Source organism: Papaver somniferum, chromosome 9, assembly GCF_003573695.1.
Source record: "Papaver somniferum cultivar HN1 chromosome 9, ASM357369v1, whole genome shotgun sequence".
Lineage (NCBI taxonomy): Eukaryota > Viridiplantae > Streptophyta > Magnoliopsida > Ranunculales > Papaveraceae > Papaver > Papaver somniferum.
Genome location: NC_039366.1, coordinates 168,827,475 through 168,853,835, shown reverse-complemented (window position 1 = coordinate 168,853,835; position 26,361 = coordinate 168,827,475). Strand labels below are relative to the sequence as shown.

At 36.0% G+C, this 26,361-nt stretch overlaps 2 protein-coding genes across 2 annotated transcripts; one reads left to right on the top strand and one right to left on the bottom strand.

Moving 5' to 3' along the window:
• Positions 1 to 13,885: 13,885 nt before the first annotated feature.
• LOC113310450 (phosphatidylinositol 4-phosphate 5-kinase 6-like) lies at positions 13,886 to 18,505 on the top strand. The gene is made up of 8 exons (XM_026559142.1): positions 13,886 to 15,488; positions 16,110 to 16,277; positions 16,383 to 16,548; positions 16,642 to 16,758; positions 16,875 to 17,068; positions 17,186 to 17,322; positions 17,415 to 17,490; positions 17,714 to 18,505. Exons 1-8 carry the CDS (start codon positions 14,263 to 14,265, stop codon positions 18,000 to 18,002), a joined length of 2,373 nt encoding a protein of 790 aa, XP_026414927.1. The 5' UTR covers positions 13,886 to 14,262; the 3' UTR covers positions 18,003 to 18,505.
• Positions 18,506 to 21,419: 2,914 nt separating this feature from the next.
• LOC113309123 (fructose-bisphosphate aldolase 3, chloroplastic-like) lies at positions 21,420 to 24,299 on the bottom strand. Its single transcript, XM_026557542.1, has 5 exons — positions 24,007 to 24,299; positions 23,141 to 23,410; positions 22,909 to 23,018; positions 22,504 to 22,594; positions 21,420 to 22,363 (listed from the first exon to the last, which is right to left on the bottom strand). The coding sequence occupies exons 1-5, from the start codon at positions 24,169 to 24,171 to the stop codon at positions 21,815 to 21,817; spliced, it is 1,185 nt and encodes a 394-aa protein (XP_026413327.1). The 5' UTR covers positions 24,172 to 24,299; the 3' UTR covers positions 21,420 to 21,814.
• Between the last annotated feature and the right edge of the window lie 2,062 nt (positions 24,300 to 26,361).

Genomic DNA, 26,361 nt, shown 5'->3' with positions numbered 1-26,361 from the left:
GAGTGATAGTGAGTCGAGATGTGGTATTCGATGAAAAAACAAATTGGAACTGGAAAGAAACTAATGATGGACCAAGTAGGGATCCAGGAATGTTTCACATGAGATGGGGTCAAGTAATTGATGAAGGCAAAGGACCCATAATCATCAATACCTATGGAAACAATGATGTTAATCAAGAAAAAGAAGAGAATAATGAAAACACTGAGAATAACGAAGAAGTAGAAGCAGAAGAAGAAGAAGAAGAAGAAGAAGAGGAGATCGATGAAATAACTCAACCCATTCCACTGTGAAAATCAACAAGACAGATACAAAAGCCACAGTATCTGGAGGATTATGTTCTTCAAGCTGCAGAAGAATGTGAGATTATGCTACTTTCTGTTAATGATGAACCAAAGAATTTTCAGGAAGCAAAGGTCTCGACTAAATGGACACAAGCATGTAGAGAAGAAATTATTTCAATCAACAGAAACAAGACTTGGTTTCTAGTTGATAAGCCAGGTGGGGTAAAAGTAATTGGTCTTAAGTGGATCTTCAAAATAAAACGGAATGTTGATGGTACTGTCAACAAATATAAGGCAAGACTTGTAGCTAAGGGATACGTTCAAGAATCAGGCATAGACTTTGATGAAGTTTTCACACCAGTTGCTAGACTAGAGACAATTCGTCTCTTAATAGCAGAAGCAGCATCAAACTCATGGGAAATTCACCACTTAGACGTTAAGACAACATTCTTACATGGTGAATTGCGAGAAGATGTGTATGTTGAACAACCAGAAGGTTTTGAAGTAAAAGGACAAGAGCATAAGGTTTGTAAGTTATCAAAAGCTCTATATGGTCTAAGACAAGCTCCTCGAGCCTGGAATACAAAGTTAGATCAAATCTTAAGAGAAATCAGATTTGTTAAGTGCTCTAAAGAAACATCAGTATACAGAAGAGAAGAAAAGGGAACGCTTCTTGTGATTGCAGTCTATGTAGATGATCTATTTTTGACTGGAAACTCCCTTAAGGTGATCAATGAGTTCAAGAGAGAAATGTCATCAAAGTTTGAGATGTCAGACCTCGGAAAACTCACTTATTACCTTGGCATAGAAGTCCATCAAGGAGTAGATGGGATTCAGATTAAACAAGAAGCTTATGCAAGGAGAATTCTGAAAGAAGCAGGACTTGAAACTTGTAATCCAACTAAGATACCCATGGAGTTTGGACTTAAAGTTTCAAAGGCACAAGAAGAAGCAGAGATTGATCCAACAAGTTATAGAAGAAATGTTGGATGCCTTAGATACTTATTACACAGAAGACCAGATTTGGCTTTCTCTGTGGGAGTAGCAAGCCGTTATATGCAGAGTCCACGCAAGTCTCATGGTGATGTAATAAAGCAGATATTGAGATATCTAAGAGGAACAATCAGCTGTGGATTGAAGTATGGTCGAGGAGGATCAAAAGGAATTGTTGGGTATAGTGACAGCAGTCATAATATTGACCAAGATGATGGAAAAGGTACAACTGGTCATATATTTTATCTAGGAGAAGCACCTATTACATGGTGCTCACAGAAGCAAGACACAGTAGCTCTGTCATCATGCGAAGCTGAGTTCATGGCCGCAACAGAAGCAGCTAAACAATCAATATGGCTTCAAGAACTGTTGGGTGAAATCAAAGGAAGAGAACCTGAAAAAGTTCTCATCAAGATTGATAATAAGTCTGCAATTGCACTCACTAAAAATCCAGTGTTTCATGGGAAGACGAAACACATTCAAAAAAGGTATCATTTCATGTGAGAATGCATCGAGAAGGAGGTCATTAACGTAGGAACACATACCAGGAACTGAGCAGAAAGCAGACATATTGACAAAGGCATTAGCTCGGATCAAGTTTGAAGAAATGAGACAACTGATTGGAGTACAAGATATGTCACGGGTAAGGTTGAAGCTTAACGGGGAGAATGTTGGATTAACTTCAACATAGAAGTCACTAACAAGCTGGTTAGGACAAGATTAGGAAATTGATGTAATCCTAAGGGAATTAGAAGTCATCTAGTTCTAAGAAAAGGAAAGACATGTAATAAGGTAATAGGACTAGGAAAAGGAATTCATAGTTCTATATATATATGATCACCAAAGTTGTGGTTGATCATATGAGCAATATTAGAGCTTGTGTTTAGTTTTGAGAGATTTTCTAAACATCAATAAAGAGAATTGTCTTTATATAAGCTAAGTTTCATCTTGCAGTTGTCATTAATTAAGTAATAATACGGTGTTGGTTTTTTGGTTATCTGTTTCGATCAATGACCTTTACATTATTTTGCGTTCTAGACTAGAGACAGACAGAAAGTTTTTGAACGTGGTTACATATGGGTAGTGTGCTCATGTGATGTGAAGAGGTGAGAAAGAGACTCATTAGTAGAGTCAACTTCAAGTGACTCAAGTCTTAGGGAATTTGAGACTGTTACACCACAGAGAATGACTGCATATGGGCTTTGCTCCTCAAATTTAATGGTGAATAGATAGGTGTTGTCTCTCCGCCCAACACAATGTTCTCTGGCTCCTTCACCCTCTGTTGCACGCTAGGTAGGGATATCCTTTTAGTAAAGCTTTGTACTGTGTATAATTTGGGTTAATAATGTAGGTAGTGTAAATACTGACTCCATGAATGATATGTTAATGAAATAACTTGGTACTATGCATGCAGTAATGGGATGGTATCCCAATCCCAAAAGTAGGAAGTAGGGTTTTGTTAGTAAAAAGGGAAGCATGAACCAAACCAAAACAAACACCATGATCAACCAAAGCCCCATTCTCATGTTATTTTTTTTCTCTTAGCCCTCGCTTTCCCTTAAAATGTGGGCTAATGTGTTCCTATCTGGCAGGCAAAGTTAGACGCCCACAGTCTATGCTGTTTGTATGTGTGTTTTTGATGGGGTTTATTGTATTACAAAAAAAATATCGATGAGAAGAGGACACATACTGGACCACTTTTATAGTGTTCATGGCATATTTTCTTCCTTTCTAAAGTGTAAACAATCACCATAATGGAAGGCTTATACTGCAAGCTAAGGTTGAAAATTAATTAAATGCCGTAAAATATATCTCTAATCAGGATTATGGTGTCTAATCACATCTACACTTTGTGGGCAGTGGGCTTTTCCAAATCTCCCATCCTGTTTTACTTCTTTCAGGGGAGTTCAGTTTCTTTCTTTCTTTGTTTTATTTTTGTTTTTCGTTTCCAGCTATCAGAAAAATGAAAGAAACAAAAAACCCGAGAAGGATTACTGTAGGTAATGTTGTTCTCGATGCGGTATCCGGATGTGAACACTTACATCACCAAAATAAATTAGAATTTACGGGATTAATTCTATGCACGTCCAATCCAATATATGACGAATTTTTAATTTAACATCATCCGATCAAACATTGGATAAGTGTGCCGAATATATGCAGATGGATAAATAAATTTTCATTCAATTGCGTGATCCACTTATATTTACAGCTTCTATTTATCTATTTATGACGGATTAAATGAAATCTATAAGGCTTATATATGCACGAATATGTAAAGCAAATATTTGAAACTAAACTTTTCGCTAACTCGATATTCGGAAGTCAAATAATTGTCTCGTAGGAGAGGTTGGTTGGGTAAGGATCCGGCAAGAAAAGAGCACTACCAGCTTCTTTTAACACATTATTGCTCGCATTTCAAAGATCACATATAACAAAAATAAATAACAAAGCACAAGCGATCCATGGGGAAATTAAGGCAGGTCCTGAGTATCCTCGCCCAACAACTTTACTATTATACCATAGCGACATTATGAGAAGGAAAATTCATTTATGGCTTGTTTAGTGAAGCGTAGAGTAACACCTGCTAATCTTACAAATATCATTAACCAAATAGGTCTTGATGTCCAACGGATTTTTTGAGTCGGTAACCATATTCAATCCAAAATTCATCATCGGACCCATTAATGCATGGGTTGAACACCCGCCTGCAAGATATTGGATAGGCTAAATTGGATCGGCAAAGGTTAGAGGTCTGCCTCAACAGTTGGCAACGTTCAGATTGGAGGTCTAGACCAAAAAAAACTATCAGAGTTATCTTTGGCCCAAGCTGTCAGAGAATGAGCACATTGGTACATCTTCTTGGTTGAAAATAAAATATGCAAGCTACAAGACTTGAACTAAACAGAGAAATATCTTTAAATAAAGCATTCGTCTGTTGATTGCTTTCAAAAATTTCTTCGAGAGAATTGGTCAATCAGGCTTTTGCGTCACTTTCCATGATGAAGTGAGTAATTTCTTGTTCCACTATTTTCTTCAAAACTGCCCATATGGCCATGGTTTCTACTTCATCTAGAGAGTAGACTTCAAAGGTGTTAACAACCCAAAAATATGATTTTCCAACAGAGTCGCGCATTATATAGCATGCACTATTAGCCAGAGAGACATGATCGAAAGTGCCATCAGTATTGCCTTCCATCCAACCATATGGAGGAAGAATCCATGTAGCGGCACCAATGACATTAGTGTAAGGGGAAGGGGATACAGAGGGATTCCTAAAAAAAGTCATGGCTCTAGCTCTAGTAATGACTATAGAAGGATTCTCCTTTTTCTTATTGAAAATCATATTATTCCTACAATTCCAGATGGACCACATAATAGCAGCAAAAACTTTTTTTTGACTTGTCATAAAGAGAGATAGTAGCATTAACAAGCTAATAATCAAGACAATCAAGCAAAGTAGAGTTATGAAAGTTCTAAACAGGAAAATAAAAGGAAGAAGAAAGCCAAACTGAAGTAACAAAGGGGCATAAGATCAAAGCATACATAACAATTTCATTATAGGATGGACATCTAAGACAAATTATAATATCAATAGCATTCTAGTTTGCTAAATAATTCTAGCATGTAAAACATTTCTAGTAGATTTTTAGATGAAAATCTGAATATCATGTGGGACTCTAAGTTTCCATATGCACTTCCAAAGAGTGTTGCTTGGGAAGGTCTAAGACCTCTGAGACCCAAGTAGACAGATTTAGAAAACCTGACATTCTTTGAAAGATTTCAAGACCTCATATCAAGAGTGCAAAGATGACTTGAGGGAATAGTAACAATCTTCTCCACAGAAGCGTTTTCAAAATGGGTGTTCAATCTAGAGATATTCCAAGATCTAGTATCAGGGTCAATGAAATATGGCACTTTAAAATTGGGGGAATGAGGAATAAGAGGATTAGGTCTTGCAGAGCCTAAAGTAGAAATCCAATTATCACACCAAGGATCAATAAATTGACCATCGCTCACAATCCAAGAAATGAATGGTTTTATGAGATCCTTAATGGTATGAAGACATTTCCAAGCCCAAGAGCAAGTAGAAGCGCAATTAGCATTCAAAAAATTAGTATTAGGAAAGTATTTAGCTTTAAGAATGGTGCCTAAAAGAAAGTTATTATTTTTAACTAGTTTCTAATTATTCCTTGCTAGAATAGCAAGCTTATTCGACTCGGCCTTTCTAAAACCCATGCCACCTTCACTCTTAGGAAAGCATAAAATATCTCAACCAAGAAAGTGGAGTATTGTATCTTTGGGGTCTACAGTTTCCCCCACCAAAATTTACAGAGATGAGAGTCCATTTTCCTACAAGGTGCTTTAGGAATGAGAAAAGTTGTCATTTGGTAAATAGGAATGGCTTGGACAACATGTTTAACTAGAGAGGTTTTGGCAGCTTCAGATAAGAGTTTATGAAACCAATAAGTAATTCTAGCATCAACAGATTGTAGGATGCTCATATGAGTCTGGATTTTAGACTTTTGAAAAACTAATGAGAATGAAATATTAAGGATATAAGGAAGTTATTGGATCAAATAAGGAGGAAATTCCTTACTAAAAAGGATCCCAGACTTATCAAATTTAATTTCATGACCAGATGCTGAACAATATTTATACAAATAGTCTTTAATGGTAGTAAAATCATGAACAATGGCCTTTGAGAAAAAGTAAAGAATCATCAGTAAACATCAAATGAGTAATGTGTGTATGTGTGTGTGTGGAGGCGGACAGGGGGGTGGCGGGCAGGGGGGTGGGGTGGGGGGATTCCTACAAACCTTAATTCCTTGCACTAATTCTAGTCTGGTAAGTTTATCAATATAGGAAAATAGGGCTTAAAAAAAAGAATGTAAAGGTAATGGGATAAGGAATCTCCTTGCCTAAGGCCTTTTTCAGGTTTAATTATGCAGTGGTGTCTCCATTGAGTAAAACAAAATAATAGGCAGCGACCATGCATTGGATTATTAGAGATATCATGCCAGTGGGGGTCTCCATTGAATAAAACAGAATAATAGACAACGACCATGCATTGGATTATTAGAGATTTCCAGTGCTCACACATACCCATTTTTCTGAGAACTTTCTCAATAAAATTCCATTCAAGCTTGTCATAAGCTTTGGACATATCAAGTTTGATAGCAGCTAAACCTTCTGTCGCATGCTAATGGTTCTCTGTAAAAACCACCTCATTAGGAATGAGGATATTATCCGCAATGCTTCTCTTATGCACAAAAGCACTTTGGTTTTGAGAGATCAGCCCATCCATGAGAGGTTTTAGTCTATTAACACAGTTTTGGAAAGAACTTTATAAGCAAAATTACATAGACCAATGGGTCTATACTGAGACACAACTTCAGCCATATGAGTTTCGGGTGTAAGAACAATATTGTTGTGACTTAGGAAATTTGCCACATGGCCAGTTCTAAAACAGATTTGCACCATATCAATGACAGAATCCCCAATAATATCTCAATAGTTTTAATGAAAAAAGACTTGTGAACCCATCTGGTCTTGGAGCTTTGTTTTCCCCCATTTGAAAGACAACATCTTTTATTTCTTCAGGAGATAGAGGGATGTCTAAAAGATTTTTATCATTCATCAAAGAAAATTTGGAAAGAAGGTCAACTAGGAATTCTTCTTGAAAAGATTGAATATGCATCCCAGTCTCAATCTCGATCATTGAATTGAAGTCTTTCTTATATCATATGTAAGTATGGTCTGTATAATAATAAAGAAACATATACAAAACGGAATATGTGCTCCGACATCAGTTTACTTAAATTGGTCGTGATTTTAGAAGAGGTCCTTTAGTTGATGTGTTGCCAAGAAAATGGGAGATCTTGGTCTATTAAAAGTTCAGAAATGGAGGGCTGGAAGGGTAGAGATTTTTAAAATATTCAAAAAAAGAGTACCAATATTACTTATGTCAGATAATATATCTCCGGAGTTATTTTTTATGCAACTAATAGAATTTTTTTTTCTTTTCCTTGAACAAGATACAATTGATATATTAGCCGACAACAACCTAGAAAAGCTAACGTGGCAGTAGGTAGTTTCCTAATTCGTCAAGAAAAATTATAACAATCTCTCTTTTAGAAATTACATTCAATTTATTTAAAAGATGGAATCTAAAAGGGCTTATTTTCTCACATGATGTAAGTGCATAGGAGTTTTTAAGTTATATCTAAAAATAAAATGGTCTCAAATGCAGAAGTGAAAACAGAAATGTAAGATTGTGTAGTAGACAGTGATTTTCATATCTTCAAAGAGGTCTTCTGAATTTAGAATATTTTTTAGAAAATGTGAAACTCCTAATCATTCTTCAACTAAATTTAATTGTTACCATTAGTTTTATAATTTAATTACACAAATATTATAATTTTAAAATTGTTATAATAATTAAATTCTTACTGATAAGCACATTATTTTGTTCAAAATATACACTTATTTCAAGATACATGCCTTAATGTCACGGGAGTCTCACCTTTTGCGGGAGATGGTCTTCGTAGCTTCGTTCAGGGACGTGCTATTGCTGCTGCTATTAGCCGTAAACGCACTAAATATTTAGACAAATGCACGGCGCATGGATATGGCTTTGGTGTTATAGCTTTCTCGACATTAGGTGAATTGGGAAGTGATTTTGTTGTTTTTCTGAACAAATTGAGGGACTGCCTAGCCAACTATGATGCTAACTATAAGGTAGGCAGTTCTCTCTTTCAACGTATTGGAGTAGCTATCCAAAAAGGCGTTGGGGCGCAATTTGTTGTTAGGCTCCCAACCCTTCCAAACAACTATGTGTAATTTCTTTTCTCAATTTTCAATAAAAGCCCTTGCGGCTCTCCTTTTATTTTATAAAAATAAATAAGTAAAAATAGTTACAATAACAATTATTATTATTATTTTTTAAATGTATCGATTTAGAATTAAATTTATTAATAATACTTTAAAATTAAATTATTTTTAAACCAATAAGTTAGTATACCACCATTTTGGATGGTATACATATGTTTGTCATTCGCTACAACAACTTCAGTTTAGTTAAAAAGCATTCACTTAGGTTGAAGCAATTCATAGCCATGTAAAGGATGTCAGCTAGGGGAATCATGTTGCATAGGATCTTGCGAGACCCAAGGGACGTAAAGGAGCACAACTAACGATAAACTACTCGAATGTTCGATTCGGTCCCAACTACATTTCAGTATGAAGTATGATAGTAGGTTAGTGTTTGTAGCGGCTTAATAGAGTGTGTTGTTCAAATTTTGTACTTGTCCCAGGGATCTTCTACACATTGCAGTTTTCCTCGTTAACAAAATTTACGATATCTTTTATTATTTCTTTTCGCATTATTTTGTTTATCTTTATAATAGAAATTCACAAGCAGTACGTTAAACAACACATACAGTATTTAAGCCTAAAATACTATACATAACCTACAAGACTTATTCTTGATAATTTGTATCTTGAAAGATAAATTACAAGATTCGTTCTTGTTGGAAATCAGTTGATTCTTAGATATTGATTTTTGAGATTGTCCAACAAAACTTGTTTACATATCATGTATCAGATTTTTATTGTTGATATGTACTACAGATTGTGACGAGTTTGTCCATACATATTTCCGAACAAAAAATTTGGTGGTGTACGTGGTACCCTCTCATTTTCAATTCTTAGATTTTGTTTACGTTTGAATCAAGCACAATCTTCTTTTGGTTACTTGAGTTATCCATTATAGTTAACAATGCATCACTGCATGAGGAACAAATTCAGTATTTTTGCTATAATTTTGACCGACTGACAACAAAAAAACACAAGTTAATTTGTAGTCATTTTATTGTTTTTGTTTTTTAGAAAAATAATGATTGTATTGAAAGAAAAAAGGTGTACAAAAGATACGACAAGAATTTTGATATCAAGAGAGCTCGGATAATAAAATCCAAAAGACTTCAATAACAAAGTCGCACAAGGTGGCACCCAGTTGAAAATTCAATTCCAATTAAAGATTCACAAACTAAAAGTAATAATATTTCAAGATGAAAAACTTTCACCATGAGAAAATTGTGGCTTTGATGTTGCATGCCAATTGATGGGAGTTCTGAGCTTTATCACTGAACATTGGACCATTGCATTCTTTTCGGACAAGCCAAAGCGTAGCATGCAACAATAAATTCAAAATAACACCACTAGTGTCTCTCATTTTAGTCTTCTTCTGATTTTCTACTAGTTGAACAATGTTATTTAACATAGTCCATCACTAAAAAATACGATTGAGGTATTAATCCTTCCAACACTTTCAAAGTATAGCTGCAATTAAGAAAAAATTGAGAAACGAATTCGTCAGTTAAATTACAAAGAACATACAATCCAGACATATTTATTTTTTTTCTTCCCAAATTTTCCCTAGTTCCTATTTTATTAAGAATGACATGGCTTCGAAAGATACAAACCTTCATAGGTACTGTAGAATTAATACCAAAAAGATGTACTATGAAAGAAAGACGAGGCTTCAATCGTTACTTTATCCTCCAAACACCAAAGATAACAATTCTTCGCTGAACATCCTCTAATTGGTGTAGATTTCCATAGAATATTTGCTTGGTTGGACAAGAATTTAGAGGGACCATTATCCAATAATAATACCAAATTGCATATTTTGTTTATCTACGTTGTCAGTAAGACTCTTTTAAAGACTAGATTTCTAATATCATAGGAAGTGTAACAAAATCACCGTCAGCGGAAAGAAAAAAAAACATAAATATATAAGTGGCAATACACTTGTCATTAATTCATTGGGAAAACAACTTATTTTTTTGTAAAATAAAAAAAAATCTCAAGTTAAAAAAAAAACTAACACAAGATTATGGTGATATAGATTGGTTAGTCGTATATGAGATCCCTTGAAATAATTGTAAGACGGGTTAGTGGATGTAAATCTAATTGTCAGCCACATAATTATTACATTCTCTATTTAATTCTCGTAGGAGAAGAATTTTTCAAGTTAAATCAACGTGATTATAAAATGGAAAATACAACATGAAACGTAGGGATTCCCGAATCTATGTATATGCACGGTCCTTTAAAGATTATCAATTTGACTCTTTCATTTCACTGGTTAGGTAGTAACTAACTACAACTCTCGTTCTGGATAAATACAACCTAATCTTAAAATCCAAAATACCAGTAACTTAATATTCTTTGGATAACCAAAACCCACTTTCCTATTGGCCTCTTGTTTTCACTGGACGGGACAAACCCTCCGGTTGGAGTTTGGAATTGAGATGGACTTAATTTTCCAGAACCCTTCGATAAGAGTTTTGGAATTGAGATGGACTAAATTTTCCGGATCTCAGAACATGATTTTGAAATTTATTCTTCACCTCTCAATGCTAATTATCAATCTCAATCAATTTATGATGTACTACCAAAGACTTTTACAATTGCTGCTTAAGTTGGGAAAATTGGACATGGATCATCTTCTTTTGTCGTGATATATATCACTTGCTTTATACAACATGTAATCCAACTGATCGAATCCTTCATCTCTACTAATTACCATCTTTATCATTATTACTTTATATTTATTCACGTTCAAAATTGAATAGTACGAAAAATCTGGCAAAATCTATTTTTATTTAACATATAGGGTTTAAGATTAAGAACTGACTTTGGTTTTTTGTTATTCAAATAAAACTCTTTCAAATTTCAAGTTGTATAAATTATTACAAATTTACTTCGGCGAAAGATATTAATCGGTCACAAAATATTGAAGTATATTAAAGGGAAGATTTTTATAAAATCAAAGGAGATAAATGATCTGTTTATGTATTGATTTGGTGGTTATTTTTCTCAAGATTTCCGTGGGTTTTGTTTACCTATATTAGTGTGGTTATATAAATTTTAAAATTTTAAAGCAGGTTGTATTTAGTCACTCCCTTAATTAACTAACAAATGGTCACACTATGAGGCATATGCTAAAAATCACGTCCCTCGTTATATAACTCAATATTAAATTAAAAGACAAAAGTAACATGTTAAGCACAATGCACACCCTTTAAAAAACATGCTCAGAATCAGACTCAAAATATGTTTTTACAGTAAAACTATGATTGTTGTCAAGATTTTATGACTTTATTTGGAACATTAATGAATTTCAAAGTGTATGTGTGGACAATGAAAAAAGAATCTCCATCCTGGAATCATACACAGTCTTAAGAAGAAAGAATCCTAAATCCACCATTCTAGGAATCATATATACTCTTGAGAAGGAGAATCCTAAATCCATCATTCCACATACTTAAATTATGATGCCTCGAAGGAATCTTATTCCATTTTTTCTTCTATTCCTATTTATCATCGTGGGATTGGAAATTATATTTTCTGAAGATCTATTTTACCCCTCCAGCTAAGCACATTTTAAAGGTAAAAATTTGCTCGCACACTGCTCCAATATATTTTGATGTAGGAGTATCATAACCAGTTATTGAGAACTATGAACGACATTTAGCCTATTCATTTAATTTAGACAATTTTTTTTCTTATCAAGTGTTTTTAGTAAGTATTGTCATTATCATCTACATGTTTAATGATTGGTTGTGTTTCTGGTACATCAAAGTGCCCCGTTTTACGTTACACTAAAGATTTATAGGTTACACGTGCCATCGACGAACATGATTAGGAATTGTTAAAAGAAAGAAAGAAGAAAAGATTAGGAATACTTGTGATAATTGATGATACCAAATTGCCGAGGATGCGACATATTCCTGAAAAATTATGAACATGAAGTAGGTAAGCCTCAACACTCGAATCATTCCAAACTTTATATTCTTGGAATTTATTATTATTTCATTCACTGGAATCTTTGCTACAGAAGCATGATCTTTTTTAATTGGAGATATCCAATAATCGAGGGCACTAGTTTTACTTTGACTCCTACGCTATGAATAAAATGCCTACTTTTCTAGTTAGGGATGTGGAGAGAATCAGATCGGATCATTATGCTGATACATACTTAAGCAGTTCAGCCATTTTGGAGAACGAATCATAATATTTTAAGCATCTTCCTCCATTCATACTTCTCCCCTTCAGGCTTACAGTTCCATTTATTTCATGGAGTGGATTAAAACATATTTAAGTTTAATGTTAAGTGTTAGATTTCGGTTCCAAACAAATCTTTAAACGTTTATATTAAATTAAATCTAACCAAAAGGCATTTTGAATGGGATTTGAATGATAGTAGAGACCTAGACGGAGACAATGTATGAATCTATGTGGATGATAAATGATAACTAGCATATAGTTTAATATTGTCGTTACTAATCGCTAATTATTGTGTTTTTTCAAATCTGCAGCTCTAAGATTACTTTTCCATTAAACATACTTAAGAGTCCAATAACCCATCATTAGCCTTTTGGGTCGCCTTTGCTTTCTGCGGGGTCAGAACTAGAAGACGAAGAAGATCACCGAAATTTTGTACAGAACCGTTCCTGTTTTTCTGTACAGGCCAATTTGCACGACCCGGAATTTTTATATCCAGTCAAACATAACAGTATTACAGTTAGTCACTTGGAAGCTGGAACTACCATGAACCAGTGAGACTGGGGGACCTTGTAGCAGCCATGTTTTCTTGGTTATATCGTAACAAGCTGTGCTACTAATATGTGGAAATTTAGGGTGCTTTTTGTTGTGACCCAGTTCTCAAGCTAAAGTTTAAAACCCAGAAGAAGTTTGTTTTTGAACGAAATTCAATAAATTTAAATTAGACTTGAGACAGAACTGAAAACTGTAACAGAGAAAACGTACAATCAAATCTAAATTTTGATATTCCTATTCTCCCAATAACAAAAACAGATTGTTTTATTCATTCGATGACAAGAGAACAAGTGCACAACCTTTGTTCTTTAATCCGAGTTGACTGGTGTCTTAAATATATTTAAGTATATACTATTTAGCTCTGATTCACTGAAATATAAGCTCCACATCAGAAGAAACAGTGAGATTAGAAGGGAAGTAGAAAATGAGATTAACTGGAAGAAAAGAACTTTATAAATTTCTCCAGAGTCCATAATTATTTTTCTTTAAAAAAAAAACAAATAAAATTAGAAGATAAGTGGTCTCCCATATATGTATCTGTCAAGAGAGAGACAAAGTCAAACCCCCTGATAGACCTAAAAAAGAGCAGCTAGAGAGAGAGAAGGCAGCACGACCATAGCAATAGACGCAGGGTTTACACTTAATTAAACTTATTAGTGCGTGGTGGGAGTCGGCAACTGTTTTGCCTTGGTGTTAAAATTAAAAAAAAAAAAAAAAAGTCGTTGTAATTTTCATTTATTGTTGTTGTTAAATGTTAATCCTAAATCTAAAATCCTAAAAATGGTTACATCACCATTAATTCGTTTTTTCTTACAGATGTTAGGTTTGTTATTGTTCCTAGGAAAATGGGTCAACTAATGTTCCCCTAAATAAAGTAATTTCCTCAGAAAAGGAGAAAAATTTACCAATCCTTAAAAATAGGGTAAAAAAATTAAAACAAGAAAAATAAAAATGTTTTTGGGTTTGTTGTTGTTTGATGTAGTTGTGGTTGTCTTTGAGTAAGAAAAGAAAAAAAGGAGGTCCTTGGTTTCATTCCCACCTTTTGCTTTTTCCCGTTAATCAAAATACACATTTCAACCCCTCCATCTCTCTTTCTTTCTTTCATCAGAACTCAAACAGAGAAAGAAAACCCAAATCAAAAAAATACAAGAACCAAAAATCATCATAATCCTTAATTTAATCAAATTCAGAGAAAACCCACACCCAAAATAGATTTCCTTTATATCATCATTGAGCATTTTGATGATGGTCAAGATGGTGGTGGTGGAGGAGGAAGAGGAAGGGAGGAATATGGGTTTGATATAAGGAGGAGGAGGAGGAAGATAGACTAGGTGAGTTATTTTCGATCTCTAGAGAGAGAATGAGCAGTGAACAAGTGGGTTCTAAAGCCTGGGAAACAACAGTAAGAAAATCACAAGCAGCAGTTAAGAGACGTGGGAACAGTTTATTTACAACAATGTCAGTAGCTCATGTAGATGATGATGAAAATATTATTAACACAGCAGCAGATGGTGGTGGTATTAATGGTGCTGGTGGAGAGACTTATCATGGAGAAAGGCTATTGTCTAATGGAGATTATTATACAGGACAATGGGCTGAACATTTGCCTCATGGTAATGGTAAGTATCTCTGGACTGATGGTTGTATGTATGTAGGTGAATGGTTTAGAGGAAAAACAATGGGTAAAGGCAAATTTTGTTGGCCATCTGGTGCTACTTATGAAGGTGATTTCAAAACCGGTTTTATGGATGGGAAAGGTACTTATACAGGTTCTAATGGTGATACGTATAGAGGTACTTGGGTCATGAATTTGAAACATGGACAAGGTATTAAACATTACTCTAATGGCGATTGTTACGAAGGCGAATGGAGGAGAGGATCACAAGATGGTCATGGTAGGTATCAATGGAAGAATGGGAATCATTATATTGGGCAATGGAAAAATGGTATTATCAACGGAAATGGGACATTGATTTGGTCAAATGGGAATAGATATGATGGGTTCTGGGAAGATGGATTTCCTAAAGGGAATGGGACTTTCAGATGGTCAGATGGGAGTTTTTATGTAGGTACATGGAGTAAAGATCCTAGGGAGCAAAATGGTACTTATTATCCTTCTGGTTCATCTCCTGCTGGTAACCTTGATTGGAATCCACAGGATGTTTTTTCTGTTGATTTGAATGATTGTAAGGTTTGTCCTAGTGAGAAAGTTTCGATTATGCCTTCACAAAAGATATTAAATCTGTCTGGAATGGATGGGGATCAACATAAAAGGAGAACATCAAAGGTTAATGATTCAACTGGGAGGTTGAGGAGAACATCAGTTGATGGTAAGGTAGGATTTGATAAAATTTGTATTTGGGAGTCTGAAGGGGATATTACATGCGATATTGTTGATGGGAATTCGATTATTGGTAACAATGAAGATGATGGTTTGGTCAGTCTCCAGCTTGAAGATATGGATCCGCGAGGTCCAAAGCAACAGCTTATGAGATTTCAGCCTAAGGAAATGAAGAGACAGGGAGTCACTATTTCTAAAGGGCATAAAAATTATGAGCTTATGCTTAATCTGCAGTTGGGTATCAGGTATAACTGAAATCTAGTGATATCTAATTCTGTTTTTCATGTTTCCTAATTGACTACTTGGTAATTTGTTTTGTTTTTGTTCTCTTTTGAGGTCTTTGCATTCTTGATAGTGCCTTCTTGGACTTATTGTTAGTGTTAAAATTGTTGTTGATTGTAGGAAGTTGAAAGAATGGCTTTGACTTCATCCAAAAAAAAAAATGAGAACTTTGTTTGTTTGTTAGTTTATGTTTTTTGTTTCATTATGACTAAAGATTCAAGCATGGCGTCATGCCCCTATTAGCTGACAACTATTTTGGCTGGGGAATATTGTTTTGCTTTGATCTATTTACTCAGACTGAATTAGAAGCCTTGGTGCCTCTTGTGATTCTACTGCCTTTCCATTATGCTTCTATTTACCAAATTGAGAATTCCTTGATTGTTATAGTCACTCTTATATGTAGAACTGGCTAAATAGGAAACCATACAAACCAGTGCATTTAAGCAATTCAGCTCTCATTTGCCGATTTGTTTTCTTTCTCATTTTATTTGTCTGTTTATGATATTACATGAGCTATGTGCTACCAAATTTAAGCAGGTTATCTTTGTTACTCACTATTGACATACGATACAACTCTTATGCAGGCATTCTGTAGGAAGACCTGCTCCATCTTCATCTCTTGATCTGAAATCCTCCGCTTTTGATCCCAAGGAAAAAGTTTGGACAAAGTTTCCCCCTGAAGGAAGCAAATATACTCCGCCACATCAGTCCTGCGACTTCAGGTGGAAGGATTACTGTCCATTAGTTTTCAGGTCAGGATTTATGTACGCTTACCTGTTGGGATAGGTTTGTTCCTGTTGTTGTGCATGGATATTGCCTTCGTTTTCTCCTGACTGTTTATATTGGTTTGCATTCAGGACTCTACGGAAGTTGTTCAAGGTGGATCCAGCTGATTATATGATATCTATTTGTGGAAACGATGCACTTCGAGAACTCTCTTCTCCTGGAAAAAGTGGAAGTTTCTTTTACTTGACAAATGATGACCGCTACATGATTAAAACGATGAAGAAGTCGGAAGTAAAGGTGGGTTCCTTGTTTTCTTTTTGCTCGCAAAATAGGGAAAGCAAAAATGAATTCCAAGGATCTAAGTTGGTCTGTTTTCATTGATTTGAGCAGGTACTATTAAGGATGCTACCAGCTTATTATAATCATGTTCGTGCATTTGAAAATACTTTGGTGACCAAATTTTACGGTCTCCATTGTGTAAAGTTAACTGGAGCTGCCCAGAAAAAGGTAAGGACGAGGCTACGACATGGTCCACACCATAAAACTACCTGCAGAAGTTTCTAAATTTGACAATTCGGTTTCCAGTTGTCCTAAAATTGGAATATTTTGATTGGTGAACCCAGGTTCGGTTCGTCATCATGGGGAATTTATTTTGTACAGAATACACCATTCACAGACGCTTCGACCTAAAAGGGTCGTCACATGGACGTACAACAGATAAGCCTGATTCAGAAGTTGATGCAAATACAACCCTTAAAGACCTTGATCTTAATTTTATATTTCGATTACAGAGAGCATGGTTTCAAGAGCTGCAGAGGTAGTTGAAACCACCACCATTGACTTCTAATATCTATCAAAAAGAGGAAATAAGACACAAATACGAATTTTGCTTTTCATTAGCTATGTTGTCTTCTAAAGTGATTGTCGTTTACAGGCAAGTGGATAGGGACTGCGAGCTTCTGGAGCAGGAAAGAATTATGGATTATAGTCTTTTGGTGGGAATTCACTTTAGAGAAGCATCATATAGTCGAGATTTACCTATGAATCCCACTGGTTGCCGAACTCCAACAGGTTTGTACTCATCTTTTCTAGCATTACTCATCCTGCTAAATTCAGCTTGAGTTTCTTACCATGTTTGAATTTGTTTTGATCCTTTCTTATAGGTAAAGGTGACTCTGAAAATGGAGCTGTCCGACTTTCTAGAGTGGACATGGATCAGCTTCTTTTTGATCCTACACGGTAATTTCATATAATAACAGTATGCTGTTACTTCAAAATAAAACATAAATCGCGTAGAATGTACTTCTGCTCATTGAAACTAGTAAGCATGGTAATATACATAGTTTTACATAAACGGCTTCTCTGCATCTTCAATTATATTGGTGTTGCATGCTGGTGATGTTGTTTCATCCTGATGATTTTTCCCGCGTATACTTAAAACTTCACTGTAAAACTGCTTCAGGTGGGAAACTATTAGACTGGGCATCAATATGCCAGCAAGAGTCGAACAGACGATAAGAAAAACTGACTGTGAAACTCAGTTGATTGGAGAACCAACAGGGGAATGTTACAATGTTGTTCTGTTCTTTGGCATCATTGATATACTTCAAGACTATGACATTAGCAAGAAACTTGAACATGCTTATAAATCATTTCAATATGACCCAACTTCAATATCGGCAGTTGATCCGAAGCAATATTCAAAACGCTTCCGTGATTTTGTGTACAAAGTTTTTACGGAAGACACGTGAAGAGTGATGGTGGTCAGAAATTACCTCCAAGTTTCGACGAAGAATTCAGTGGCTGCATCCTTCGCCAGCTCATACAGCCAAAACATTTCTAGCGGCTGGTAGACGTGTCAAATGTATAGTTATAGTGAAGATCACAATCTGCTGAAAGCTGAATGGTTCTTTATGCAGATAGGCGTTGAAAGAACCAGTTACGACAGCTGAGGTTAAACACTGGTAATGCAGAAGTCGCTCTTCTTTCTAACTCTCCTCGTTATATATAAATTATGAAGTATATAATTCAGTACCGTTGTTAAGGCAACCACGCTCGAATTGTAAAATGAATTTACCCAAGGTAAATCTGTATCGAAAATCTATTCTTTTTGTACTCAGATATTTTTTATTCGTTCATCCCAGAAGATGATTTAGGATTCTGGGGGATTTCAGTGTTGAATATGAATGAGCATGTACAGAGAGGAATTAAAATCGGTTAAAGTTCATTATGTTAACATTACACTTTCAGTGTATCCTTGATTGGTCTTTTTGATACAAATTTCCATTCTTCGCTCATGTTTAACTAAAGATGGAACAAACGGCACAACAACAAGGAGAATAAGGATAGTCTACGTTCATGGTTCTCAGTACTGAATGTAAGGATTAAAGTTATGGAGATCACGTAGAGGAAATATGTGTTCGGGACCTATCCAACTCGGCACGCATTTTAAGGCATGCCAATCATTGCACCTAAAGGAAATATCTGTTGGGGGTCCTATGACTCCTACCTAACTCAATCGAGTAAAGGCGTGTACTAGAGACAGACGTGGCTGGAGAGTGAAGACAGTTCTAGCATGGTTCACAAGATGGTTGTAATGTTAGTGTGTGGAATATAATCTCATAAACTCCAACCTGTTCGATTTTTTTTTTTTGATGGAAAAGAAAATTATATTAAGACTTAAAGATATTGTATAATAATTCTATAATTTCATTTTTTGCAAATATATCGGAGATGATACTCTCCTTTTTGACCTTTCGGTGAATGTGGCTAGTCCTGTGTTGGGATTTCGAAATCCTCGCTTCTTTAGCTATTGAGTCCGCCGCTGCATTATGGTCCCTAATTATGTGCCCGATTTTTGCTCGAGGAAGTCTTTTTAGAATTTGCATAATGTCTTCAACAGTATTCTCAGTGACCCAAGAAGTGACCTCACTAGATTTGTTGATAGAATCAGCCAAGATTTTGCAATCTGTAGCTATTGTAACACTTGAGAGGAGATTTTCTTCTAACCATTTCAAAGCTCTTAGGAGCGCCTTTGCTTCTGCATGGACGACTATGAAATCCAACTGTGAACCCACTGATATATGCATGAACGCTTCTTGGTCAGTTGAGTAAAGTATGAAAGCGTACCCCATAAAAAAATCCTCCTTTTTAAAAGCAACATCAACAAATATTATCCAATCTGAATTGAAGTCCGACCAAGAGGATCTATTAGTCTTATTTCCTTTTTTAGTTAAAAGACTGTCGTTTGTGCTTGCCTCTTTCATATAATTCTTGATTTGTTCGATCAGTCTTATGGGATCTGGGTTTGTTTGTTGAAAAACTACCTCACACCTGTATTTCCAAATAAACCACGTAATAGTGGCAATTTTTTCCTTGAATTGTGAGAAATTTGGGTCTTCAATCCAAGTTTTAACCCATTCCTCAATCGAAGCTGTGAAAATTTGCGTATTTGCTGCGTCTAGAGAACACCCAAACCATATGGCCCTCGCGAAGGGGCAATTTTTGAAAAGATGTATTTCCGTTTCCACCTCTTGAGAATTGCACACGGGGCAAATTCGTGAGATTTCCGAATTGTGTGCTGCCAGTCTACTTTTTGTGGGTAAGGCCTTTTGAATTAACTTCCAGATGAATAGTCTAATTCTTGGGATAATTTATATTTTCCATAAAGATCTCCAGGGGAAATCCTTGTCGTTCTCATTATCCTGGCTTTGATTTATCAAAAAATTGTATATATTTTTTGCCGAGAAGACCCTCGAATCATGGTGTTTCCATCTAATTTTATCCGAATCTTCTATTCTAGGGTGAATTATCAGAATCTTTTCCTTTATTTCGGGGGTGAATAAGTTAGTTACTAAATCACAGTTCCACTCTCCTTTTGCATTTAATAGCTCTTTGACTTTCTGTGGTAAGGGTTCTTCTTTATCAGTTGGTTGGTTCACGATATCTTCATTGGGTATCCAATTGTCTTCCCAAATCTTCACATGATCTCCATTTTTCACTTGCCAAGTGTAATTTCCTTTGATAATATTCAGACCTTTTTGAATGCTTGTCCATATCCAAGAAAGCTCATAGTTTCTAGTTGGTTCTATTGGGTTTCCGTTATCGAAGTATTTCGCTTCTAAAAATTTTACCCATAATTGGTCTTTTTCAATTATTAATCTACTGGCTAGCTTTGTGAGCAGAGCTATATTAAACTTGTGTGGGTTCTTGATGCCCAATCCTCCCTGAGATTTAGGTCGACACATATTATTCCACGCCCTTATATATCCACCTTTCTTCTTGGAATCGTCTTTTTCCCACCAAAAATCTCTCTGAATTCTGTCTAGTTTATCCAAAGTTTTTTTTGGGAAGAGCTAACATTTGCATTTGGTAAGTGGGGTAAGATTGAAGAGTAGCTTGTATTAAAATTGTTCTTCCCGCTTGAGATTTTGCCTTCCAACCCTGAAGGGTGTTGTAATATCTTTGTAGGAGAGGTTCAAAATTTTCTTTTCTATTTCTGTCGAAGAAAAGGGGAGTTTCAGGATATCTATCTTTTTCAGGATATCTATCTTTTTTCGTAATCAAGGGAACTTTTAGAACTTTTCTATTTCTGTTCGATGACATCGCATAAACTCTGATCTAAGTGACCAAGTCCAGGGTTTTTAATATTGAATTTAAGCATTGAAAATTTTTGCGCCACGCATCTGACTCCTAACACTAGCTTAACTAAGGCTTCCCGGACCAGCTCTGAACTTCCGAAGCACTAGCAAACATGCATTCTTCATGTGCAGCACGTTATCCCTGGCCTTTACTTAATTGATAGAGACAGTACAGTATAAAAAAAAACAATCGAATTTTTTTCCATTGAAATAATCGAAGGGTGAGCATTAATACTGACTACCATTTGAACGGGCTCTTTTTAAAAGATTTGGAGATTAAGATGCAAGGATTACAGGTAAGAAATTCAGGTCTGTCATGTTAACTTCAATGGGCCACTAATCAGTTTTAAGACGAGAACTGCGCCACTGATCTGAAAATACTAAAGGCAATAATACTTGGAGTAGAAGCAGTAGGCACAATTAGGACCATAACTGACGTGATACTTCTAAGCTCATTGAAGCCACGGTATATAACCAAAAATCTTATGTACTGTATTCTCAAACTGTAAAAGATCCTCCTGTGTGCAGTTAGAATACAACATAATAACTGAGAGGAATTTTCCTCCCAGTACTTTTACCTTCATATGAGAATTCTTTCATGTAGTACTACAACTGAACTTTCGGCAGTTATTGTTCACCGGTTGGCCATTGCTATAATTATTATCATCCAAAACACTAACATAAGGGGGGAACATACAAAAAGACGGGAACCTTTTCTACGAAAAGTAATGGATTCAGCAAGCATCCCTAGGAATCCAACTAGCAGCATAGCACCCAGGAACAATGGGGAAAAAAACAATCTGAAGAAAAACTACTACACATAAGCCAATAGAACAGGCAAATACCGATAGATAGTGTTTGGTGCGAGGAGGTGGAATCAGCAGATTCGAAGCGGAAAAGAGAGACGGATATATTCTCTTGCCTTAGTAGGTGTAACCTTTAACAAACATTCCTTTCTTAGCTTCCTCATTTTCTCCTGCAGCAGAGTACCTGCCGAGCTGAGCAAGGGAATTGGCTTTAGCTCGGATGAGTAGTGCTTTCTGTGCAGCTTCGATATTCTCAGGGCGTCCTTGCCATGCCTTCAGCACAGAGTTCTGAAGTGCACGTGCATATGAGAAGGACACGTGCCATGGGTTAGGGCTCTGGTTCATTGCATTCAAGTTTAGAGTTGCTTCGACTTCAGATTGTCCACCGGATAAGAACATAATTCCAGGAACAGAAGGAGGCACTCTCCTCCGAAGCATTGTGAGGGTGTTTTTGGCAACGGTGACTGGGGAAGCCTTGTTTTTGTGTTCGGCACCTGGGGTTACCATGCTGGGTTTTAGCAAAATGCCTTCAAACACAACATTGTTCTGTGCCAAGTAATAGAACACTTCTGCCCACACCTGCTCAGCTACCTCCAATGACCTTTCAATAGGGTGGTCTCCGTCGAGTAGAATTTCAGGTTCTACTATTGGCACCAAACCATTATCCTGCATCATGTTTTCGACAGTAAAATCTTTAAGGTTGATTCCAACATTGATGAAACCTAATCCTCACAGCTAGAAGTTAAAAACTAATAACAGCCTCCACACCACCTATACTTTTCTTATTAGAGGAAGATCAATTATACCTGAGCAATCGCAGCATAACGAGCAAGTCCCCATGCGGCTTCTTTAACAGCTAGTGCAGAAGGGCCACAAGGAATACTAACCACTGTCCTCCTGAAAGTTTTCAATATGGTTAAATGAAATGTGATGGAAAAAACAGAATAAGAATCAAACAGAAGATTCTAACTGATAAACAGGCACATATCACTCATACAAAGTATACAGAGCAGAGGGTTTGCCGATGCAGGAAGTCAAATAAATATTGCAATTATATAACAGAGAGAAAAGAGATAAAAGTAGATAATTAACTAGCTATAATAAAAGATAATGTACGGAGTGCGGAATCTATAGACGGAAAAAGATTGTAGCTGTAAGACACTAACATGCAAAACATGTTCAAGCATGACCTAGAATGGCTTGAGACTCACCATTTTGCAAAACGAGCTCCTTGCTTGTAGTACTCAGCACATCGTGAAGCCAGTCCATCCAAACCCTGGCACCAGGACTCATTGTTGGATCCAGGTAGAGGAACCAAACCCTTTCAAATGACAACAAATGAAATGTTAGCATCACAGTTACATTTAGAACCAAAGCAATGCCAGGGGGTAACTAGTAAAGACAGTTAAGCATCACAGTAATATGTGACAGTGTAGTTATTACCTTATCCACTTTGATTCCAGGCATAATTTTGGCTTCACGCATGACGTCTACAAATGACTTCCCATCGGTTGTTGACTGGTATAGAGTTTCCTCGAAGAGAATGGAACCAGAGATGTACTCGCCTAGACCAGGAGTTGTCAGTAAAAGTTGTCTATACGCCTGTCTGTTGGGTTCTGTATTGTCCAACCCAATTGATGCAAGTCTCTTCCCAACTGTTGCACTAGATTCATCAATGGCAAGAATACCACGTCCAGGAGAAGCAATGGTTTTCTGAACATAGGAAAAAAACACAATATATTCACTCACTGAAATGACAAAGGAAAAATGAAAATTTACCACACTAATACAAAATGTAAAGACCAAGACATCCTAGCTTTCCACCATTAGATTCATGATTGCCTCAATTAATTTTATTCGCTACAGTCTATAGTTAAATTCAATCAGAATACTGATCTAATTGTTTAATATCACTGTAAATGAATGAATTGACATATAACATATTCACAAAGGACAATCTGGGTAACTAATATAAAAAACAAAAACTAAAAGGAAAATATCCTCCCAACAACAACAACAAAAAAAAAAAAAAAAACTCACGGGGTAATTCAAATTTACTAATATTCATTCCACTGATCAGTCAATTCTCGAAACACACCAAATCTAGGTTTCCAAAACGGGGGAAATTCAAACGATCTAGATCATACAAGCTAAAAATTCAAACCCTAACTCAAATCTTAACCCAGGATCACTAAAAATGAAAATCAGAAGAGATCATTAATCCCAAGGCATAAACAACCCAAAACACAGATCAGATCAGTTGAACGATAAGCACAAAACGTATAAATACAAATCAAGAATTCACTTACAGCTGTTTGAACGAGTTCATCAGTGTAAGAACCAGCTCGGATCGGCATGGAAACTCGGCGTGCAGACCGAGAAAATAATGATCCATTATTTTTTTGATTGAAAGATTGTTGTCCGATCCATTGTGATGATGACGCGTTTAACTTAACGAAACTCATAGACGCCATTACTGAAAGGATTTTTTTACTTTCTCTTTCGCTCTGTTTTTATTTTTCGTTTTTAGGTCGAAAGAGTTTGCACGCACTCTCTCTCTTAATTTCTTCTTCCTATTTAAATGGCGGAAGTTTCTGAAAAGTTAGTTCTTTCTCGTTGAGTCCGTCATGGTTAGCCAAGACCGAAGTGGATTAGCTGTTTACACACGTATTAAGGTAGGTTAATGAGACCCTAGTTAATATATGTTGTTGGGATGTGTCATGTGTCTGGTAAAGCTGTAGTTAGGTACTGTGAGCATGTGAACTGTTATCAGCAGGGGTTATCTTGATCTACGTTTAATGAGGTTACTGGTGATAAGAATTGAATATCAAAACAAACTTGGGTTGGTAGGTAGTGTAATGGAGAGTATCAGCCATCAGTACTTGACAATTGTCCTTTCATAGATACCAAGAAACACAGCCTCGATGATACTAATGATTTCCATGTTCACATCGTGATCATTTTTATTTTTTTCATGAGGGGGGAGTGTGTTAATTTTTTATTTTTTTTAGAGGGGGAGCAAAACGAAATTCGAGGAGTCCAAAAATTGCAGCTGACTTGCTGTTGGGACCGATTTAATAGATATTTTCTTATGAGACCAAACTATCCCCATTAAATATTAACTATAGATTTCACGCACATTCCTCAAACTCCACCACCTCCCTCTAACTCCATCGCCACCCCATCTGTCCCGATCTGTGAGAGATAGATGTCGATTACAATTACAGTTTGCAAAAATACCAATGATCGGCGATTATAAAAGATAACTTGGGATATCTCTTCCAGCCGTAACAAGATGATTAATTAATGATTTCATGATTTTTGTACTTTCACGATCATCTACAAATATTGACAAGATGCGAATAATTGAATGATTCATGGACAATATGTTTAATACTTAAATGAGTTGGGATCCATCTATTAATCCCTAAACCTATGGTGCGACTAACATCATGAAAGATTTTTAAGAGCACATGAATAGATTTGTGAAGGTGATTGAAGTTATATTATCTCCAGTCATTTTGCTTGAGTTATTTTAGAATTTCAATTTGATTGTCGATTGTAGTGAGAAGTCAGGGGTGATTATGATGGGGTAGTTCGGTCCGAGTTTGAGAAATAAATTGACTCGGTCCCAATAAGCGAGCCGATTACCGAGTTTTGTTCTTCTCGGATATATTTTTGCTCTCCCTCTGACAAAAATCTTCTTTTTGTTGATAGCATAGAATATTGATCCCAAGACAACTTATTAAGAGCAAGTCCACCAACAAATTTGTCAGTTTTACACCTATAAGGCTGGCTCTAATGGGATCCAGGATCCAAGATTTTTCCCTGTAGAAGTGTCGTTTATGGATGAATAGTAGCCTTGCTTCCCAGAGAGTAATGCGTGTGGCTTGGATCCAAGATGGAAGTAATCCGGGGACGCAATTTGAAACTGCGTGTGGAAAAAGCACCAAACGCGGTTGCAAACAGCGTGCCACGCTGATTCAAACTGCGTCTTTCCAGTACGCGGTTACAACTTGCGCGCTGGATATATATTTGTTTGACCTTTTTTTTCTACACCCGGTTTACACTCGCAGGTTATATGACAAGTTATGTGCGTATACTTTCTATCAGGGTGAGCGTTGGTTAAACATACACCATTATAAATAATTTGATATTAACCTAAGGGCTACATGTATTGAATGAATAAAGGTCTCTAAACGATTATTGAATCTTATTCTTAGATGAATTTCGGCGAATGCTAGGCAATAAATAATAGGTGCGTCAAGCATTTAAACCGTTATGTGGCAATAACGGACGAGTTTTGTCTCGTGAGGGTTTACATAGAGGTATGCCCACAAAACCATTACTATCATGTCGTTGATGCTGTTTTTTTAATCTTCCGCTCCATCTTGAGGATGATTTGGTGGTGGTTGTATCGTGTTAAGTTCCGGGATGTTAGCCTTCATGATTAGGTAGCATTGATAAAACATGAATTCTTTTCCTGTATCCCGAGCGTATTTTCCATTTGCATATCGCTCCTACACCAAAAAAAATATCATAAGTTGGCAAGTGTTTTTGTTGAAAAATATAAGTGGTCTGAGTAAAAAAATAAACTGCTTACAAGCCTCTCAACTGTCCATAGTGGAGATCGGTTATGGGAAATATAAATTTCTTTCTGGTAA

Excerpts from the sequence above, each read along its gene's own strand:
- LOC113310450 (XM_026559142.1), top strand. The coding sequence starts at position 14,263 with ATGAGCAGTGAACAAGTGGGTTCTAAAGCCTGGGAAACAACAGTAAGA. Across the intron at positions 16,278-16,382 it reads TACTGTCCATTAGTTTTCAG|GACTCTACGGAAGTTGTTCA; the intron begins GTCAGGATTTAT and ends GTTTGCATTCAG. Across the intron at positions 17,069-17,185 it reads TGGTTTCAAGAGCTGCAGAG|GCAAGTGGATAGGGACTGCG; the intron begins GTAGTTGAAACC and ends TGTCGTTTACAG.
- LOC113309123 (XM_026557542.1), bottom strand. The coding sequence starts at position 24,171 with ATGGCGTCTATGAGTTTCGTTAAGTTAAACGCGTCATCATCACAATGG. Across the intron at positions 23,411-24,006 it reads ATGAACTCGTTCAAACAGCT|AAAACCATTGCTTCTCCTGG; the intron begins GTAAGTGAATTC and ends TCCTATGTTCAG. Across the intron at positions 23,019-23,140 it reads CTGGAATCAAAGTGGATAAG|GGTTTGGTTCCTCTACCTGG; the intron begins GTAATAACTACA and ends GTCATTTGAAAG.